The sequence below is a fragment of the Bombina bombina genome, chromosome 1 (assembly GCF_027579735.1).
Source record: "Bombina bombina isolate aBomBom1 chromosome 1, aBomBom1.pri, whole genome shotgun sequence".
NCBI lineage: Eukaryota > Metazoa > Chordata > Amphibia > Anura > Bombinatoridae > Bombina > Bombina bombina.
In genome coordinates, this window is record NC_069499.1 from 834,291,358 (window position 1) to 834,298,315 (window position 6,958).

The 6,958-nt window shown below is 38.2% G+C and overlaps 1 protein-coding gene across 1 annotated transcript in view; it reads left to right on the top strand.

Moving 5' to 3' along the window:
- The window catches only part of LOC128661248 (uncharacterized), a 223,109-nt gene extending 220,784 nt beyond the window's left edge, over positions 1–2,325 (top strand). Inside the window, exon 6 of the mRNA XM_053715528.1 lies at positions 2,146–2,325. Coding sequence (XP_053571503.1) covers positions 2,146–2,325 — 180 coding nt within the window. The remainder of the gene's footprint in view (positions 1–2,145) is intronic.
- Positions 2,326–6,958: the final 4,633 nt, after the last annotated feature.

Sequence of the window (6,958 nt, forward strand, 5' to 3'; positions counted from 1 at the left end):
GTGCATCGTTTATGCTTTAATGTACTTTTGTCAGCTTGTCATTCTTTGCACTGTTAGAACTATAAAAACTTCTATTCTCATTATTTTACTACCATAATAATTTAACACTCGTTTTGCCTCTTGGGTTAAAGTGTTTCCACCCTGATTGATTAAATTTTTAGGTTAAATACTTTTAGAATGCACTACATGCTTTAGGTACTAGTTTTTGACAATATTTGTTCTATGTTTATTTAGTTCATGGTAATTATGTTTAGGTATGATTAATTGCATTGAGTTAATATACGGTTAAGTTTCACCTATTTTGTTCAGCTATATTATGAGATTTCATGTTCTATAAGATATATACAATTCTATATGTTTTGTCACTTGTGCAACTAGACCATATTAGCTTACAGACACAAAAGCAGCCTACATTTCTACGATTATTTTTGCTTTTTCTCCCTTTCTTACTATTTGCAGAGGAGACAAAAAATACAGGTTGTTCAAAAGTATCTTCGTGAGGATTGTTGATACTTAATATATTATCATGATATTGGTATGTTTAAGTGACTTGACTATATTTATCTAATGTTCCTTTAAGATTATTCATCAACTTGAGTATATTGGATGCATGTATAATTTTGTGACAAATGTCTTTGATTTGCTTGATTTGTATTGATTCTTAAACCTTAAAATATAGGTAATAGCATTTGAAGCACTGGTAATATTTAATGCAGAAGAGAGGTGCCCTATTAAGCATTAACATTAGTTTGAAAAATAAGTAAACCAATACATTTAGTTTCCTTAATAAACAAACTACAACATTCCTTATTAAGAGCAAAAAAAACAACAACAAAAAAAACACCACCATAAGGATTTGTATTTCCAGCTGTCCAGTCTTGATTAAAGAGACAGTAAATACTTTTTGAGATTTTGATGTATAATGTTTAATTAATACTTAACTCCTCATTGTGGATTTTCCAGTTCTGAAAACTAAAAGCGCACATGGCAGGCTTCATACGCCTAACCTGGATATATATTTGTTCCTAATATGCAGTTTCCTATCATATCTTTTTCCCTGTAGCTAAACAATGAATACTAAATTTCCCTTTCCATTCTAATGATCCATGTGTTCCAGTTCATTACCCCATCTGGAAAAACAGATTGTTAAAAGGAATTTTATAAAATATATATGGGAATCTAAATAGCAGTATATTGAATAAGGAGATGGGCCAGTAGGATGGACCCAGTGACATGTAGTTAGCTCCAAAGAAATAAACAGAGGCTAAAAGAAAGAATCCATATAAAAGGTAATAAAGTTCAGGGCAGCAATTATTGAAGAGATATCAAAAACAAAATAAGTCCTTGATGGAGGTGCGCCTATGGTGACGAATGTAGCAAACAATCCGATATAAGGCTGCTCTTCTGTAGCGTGCGTAGACGGTTAGGAAATCTGTAGTGGGGAAACAGGAAGGCGCCAATAGGGTGATAACGTATAGACCCAGACAGGTGAGTATAAGGAGAGAAAAGGTACTCACAAGCAGGGCGGCACTTGAACGTGCCTAACCAAGCGGGCCGGGACCACAGCGTCGCCCGGGAGACTCACAACGGCAACAACACCAATCCTCGAGCCGGACCAAGTTCCGTGTGGCCAATCAGGAACGCTGGATGATGACACACCTCTTTAAAGTAACTTTGCTGGAGTTTGCTCCTTCCTCTTTCCAGCTTGTTGGCTTGTGTGAATCAAACTCTCGGTATTCGGGAGAGCCTTACACAGTTTGTTCCTGTCTCCTACCCTCTATGCCTGTGTTCAGTATCGGCATACGAAGAGGGAGGTGTGTCATCATCCAGCGTTCCTGATTGGCCACACGGAACTTGGTCCGGCTCGAGGATTGGTGTTGTTGCCGTTGTGAGTCTCCCGGGCGACGCTGTGGTCCCGGCCCGCTTGGTTAGGCACGTTCAAGTGCCGCCCTGCTTGTGAGTACCTTTTCTCTCCTTATACTCACCTGTCTGGGTCTATACGTTATCACCCTATTGGCGCCTTCCTGTTTCCCCACTACAATTATTGAAGAGCATTGCATTTAAACACACACATTTTAGCATAGTTTCAGATTAATACTCCTGGAGAGGGTACCTTTCTCTGATTGACTTTGTTTTCTTTTACAGATGATGAGTTTTTCTCAAAGCCCATTTATTTCAACATCTGCACTCAATGTAACTGGTGTTGTCGCTGGCTTGAGTCTTTACTCTGGTGTACAGGAGCTGAATGTGCAAAATTTGTCTGATAACTTCCAGGTCTGTGTTTTGTACCACATGTTGCCAGTTTTGGCTTTTAACTTATTTTAACTTTTTTTTTTATTTGATAAGGCTTTCGGTCTCTAACTATTCAGATATTGAAAAGCCTATGATAGAAAAACCGGGAACAGAAACTTTCCATTATGATATTATGCCTGTTATATTTATTACGGATTCAACTCTATTATTTGACCATTATGTTAATTGATGCAGATGAGCCATTTTTTTAATTTATTTATTTTTTTAGCAAAAATGACATTACAAGTAAAGTTTGCCACAACTCTATATAAACAGGTATAGGAACAGCTCCTATACCCTAATGGAAATATATACACTTCAGTTAGTATAGATATATAGGTACAACAATACAGCCATATTCATATAATGGCAGATAAACCCAGGGATAGAAAGGCAGGTACAACTGAAACCTCCATTTATAAGTTTATAACATCCTCCTAAAATATTGATAGGCCGCTCTTGGACCTATAGTATATGTAACAACTAGAAACGCTGGAGGTAAACTAGACTGAACTATAATGATATAGAGTCACTTTTGGGCCTGGTGACTTAATACACTTAATGTAAAGTGGTTTATGATATATAAATAAGAGACATTAGAGTTTAAAGTAGACAAAAAAACTGCTAGGTAATAATCCCAGATAATAAACTGGGAATTTTTCTTAAATTTGAGATAAATTAGCAACTGATATTTTAAATGATACCAACAATGGGAGTATATTCATATATCTTAATGTACAAGAATATAATGATTCATTTGCTTTTAAGCAATCAATTCTACAGATGTACCCACACTAGCTAAGTTACAATGCTGATGCAACTGATAGCGACTTCTCAGCAAGTATTACATGTTATGAAATGACTAAGGCGTTATGAGTATTGTTGCTTCAAACTATTATTCAGAGACCCTCCAACCCTCGCCAGCTAAGGGAAGGAAGGTAGGGTTTTTTATGATCTATTAAAACATATAAAATATAAGAACCTATGGCCTAGATTTCGAGTTTGGCGGTAGCCGTGAAAACCAGCGTTAGAGGCTCCTAACGCTGGTTTTAGGCTACCTCCGGTATTTGGAGTCACTCAAAATAGGGTCTAACGCTCACTTTTCAGCCGCGACTTTTCCATACCGCAGATCCCCTTACGTCAATTGCGTATCCTATCTTTTCAATGGGATTTTTCTAACTCCGGTATTTAGAGTCGTGTCTGAAGTGAGCGTTAGAAATCTAACGACAAAACTCCAGCCGCAGAAAAAAGTCAGTAGTTAAGAGCTTTCTGGGCTAACGCCGGTTCATAAAGCTCTTAACTACTGTACTCTAAAGTACACTAACACCCATAAACTACCTATGTACCCCTAAACCGAGGTCCGCCCACATCGCCGCAACTCGATTACATTTTTTTAACCCCTAATCTGCCGACCGCCACCTACGTTATCCTTATGTACCCCTAATCTGCTGCCCCTAACACCGCCGACCCCTATATTATATTTATTAACCCCTAATCTGCCCCCACAACGTCGCCGCCAGCTACCTACACTTATTAACCCCTAATCTGCCGTCCGCACGCCGCCGCCAGCTACATTATCCCTAGGTACCCCTAATCTGCTGCCCTAACATCGCCGACCCCTATATTATATTTATTAACCCCTAACCTGCCCCCCACAACGTCGCCGCCACCTACCTACAATAATTAACCCCTAATCTGCCGACCGCAAAGAGCCGCCAGCTACATTATAGCTATGTACCCCTAATCTGCTGCCCCTAACACCGCCGACCCCTATATTATATTTATTAACCCCTAACCTGCCCTCCCTAACATCGCCGACACCTAACTTCAATTATTAACCCCTAATCTGCCGACCGAATCTCGCCGCTATTCTAATAAATGCATTAACCCCTAAAGCTAAGTCTAACCCTAACACTAACACCCCCCTAAATTAAATATAATTTACATCTAACGAAATTAATTAACTCTTATTAAATAAATTATTCCTAATTAAAGCTAAATACTTACCTGTAAAATAAATCCTAATATAGCTACAACATAAATTATAATTATATTATAGCTATTTTAGGATTAATATTTATTTTACAGGTAACTTTGTATTTATTTTAACCAGGTACAATAGCTATTAAATAGTTAAGAACTATTTAATAGCTAAAATAGTTAAAATAATTACAAATTTACCTGTAAAATAAATTAACCTAAGTTACAATTAAACCTAACACTACACTATCAATAAATTAATTAAATAAAATACCTACAATTACCTACAATTAAACCTAACACTACACTATCAATAAATAAATTAAATACAATACCTACAAATAACTACAATGAAATAAACTAACTAAAGTACAAAAAATAAAAAAGAACTAAGTTACAAAAAATAAAAAAATATTTACAAACATAAGAAAAATATTACAACAATTTTAAACTAATTACACCTACTCTAAGCCCCCTAATAAAATAACAAAGCCCCCCAAAATAAAAAAATGCCCTACCCTATTCTAAATTACTAAAGTTCAAAGCTCTTTTACCTTACCAGCCCTGAACAGGGCCCTTTGCGGGGCATGCCCCAAGAAGTTCAGCTCTTTTGCCTGTAAAAAAAAACATACAATACCCCCCCAAAATTACAACCCACATACCCCTAATCTAACCCAAACCCCCCTTAAATAAACCTAACACTAAGCCCCTGAAGATCATCCTACCTTGTCTTCACCATACCAGGTTCACCGATCCGTCCTGGCTCCGATATCTTCATCCAACCCAAGAGGGGGCTAGACATCCATCATCCGATGGCTGAAGAGGGTCCAAAGTCTTCATCCTATCCGGGAAGAAGAGTAGATCCGGACCGGCAACCATCTTCTTCCAAGCGGCATCTTCTATCATCATCCGATGAGGACCGGCTCCATCCTGAAGACCTCCACCGCGGACCCATCTTCATCCGGCGACGTCCAACTGAAGAATGACGGTTCCTTTAAGGGACGTCATCCAAGATGGCTTCCCTCGAATTCCGATTGGCTGATTGGCTGATTCCATCAGCCAATCAGAATATCCCTACCTTAATTCCGATTGGCTGATAGAATCCTATCAGCCAATCGGAATTCGAGGGACGCCATCTTGGATGACGTCATTTAAAGGAACCGTCATTCGTCGTTCAGTCGTCGGCCAGGATGGATGTTCCGCGTCGGAGGTCTTCAGGATCCTGCCGCTCCGCTCCGGATGGATGACGATAGAAGATCCCGCTTGGATGAAGACTTCAATCGGATGGAAGACCTCTTCTGCCCCGCTTGGATGAAGACTTCTACCGGATGGAGGACCTCTTCTTGCTCCGCTTGGATCAAGACTTCGGACCCTCTTCTGGACCGATCGCTGAACCCGGTGAGGTGAAGACAAGGTAGGGAGATCTTCAGGGGCTTAGTGTTAGGTTTATTTAAGGGGGGTTTGGGTTAGATTAGGGGTATGTGGGTGGTGGGTTGTAATGTTGGGGGGGGGGTATTGTATGTTTTTTTTTACAGGCAAAAGAGCTGAACTTCTTGGGGCATGCCCCGCAAAGGGCCCTGTTCAGGGCTGGTAAGGTAAAAGAGCTTTGAACTTTAGTAATCTAGAATAGGGTAGGGCATTTTTTTATTTTGGGGGGGCTTTGTTATTTTATTAGGGGGCTTAGAGTAGGTGTAATTAGTTTAAAATTGTTGTAATATTTTTCTTATGTTTGTAAATATTTTTTTATTTTTTGTAACTTATTTCTTTTTTATTTTTTGTACTTTAGTTAGTTTATTTCATTGTAGTTATTTGTAGGTATTGTATTTAATTAATTTATTGATAGTGTAGTGTTAGGTTTAATTGTAACTTAGGTTAGGATTTATTTTACAGGTAAATTTGTAATTATTTTAACTATTTTAGCTATTAAATAGTTCTTAACTATTTAATAGCTATTGTACCTGGTTAAAATAAATACAAAGTTACCTGTAAAATAAATATTAATCCTAAAATAGCTATAATATAATTATAATTTATATTGTAGCTATATTAGGATTTATTTTACTGGTAAGTATTTAGCTTTAAATAGGAATAATTTATTTAATAAGAGTTAATTAATTTCGTTAGATTAAAATTATATTTAATTTAGGGGGGTGTTAGTGTTAGACTTAGCTTTAGGGGTTAATACATTTATTAGAATAGCGGTGAGCTCAAATCGGCAGATTAGGGGTTAATAATTGAAGTTAGGTGTCGGCGATGTTAGGGAGGGCAGATTAGGGGTTAATACTATTTATTATAGGGTTAGTGAGGCGGATTAGGGGTTAATAACTTTATAATAATAGCGGTGCGGTCCGCTCGGCAGATTAGGGGTTAATAAGTGTAGGCAGGTGGAGGCGACGTTGTGGGGGGCAGATTAGGGGTTAATAAATATAATATAGGGGTCGGCGATGTTAGGGCAGCAGATTAGGGGTACATAGGGATAATGTAAGTAGCGGCGGTTTACGAAGCGGCAGATTAGGGGTTAATAATAATATGCAGGGGTCAGCGATAGCGGGGGCGGCAGATTAGGGGTTAATAAGTGTAAGGTTAGGGGTGTTTAGACTCGGGGTACATGTTAGAGTGTTAGGTGCAGACGTAGGAAGTGTTTCCCCATAGGAAACAATGGTGCTGCGTTAGGAGCTGAACGCGG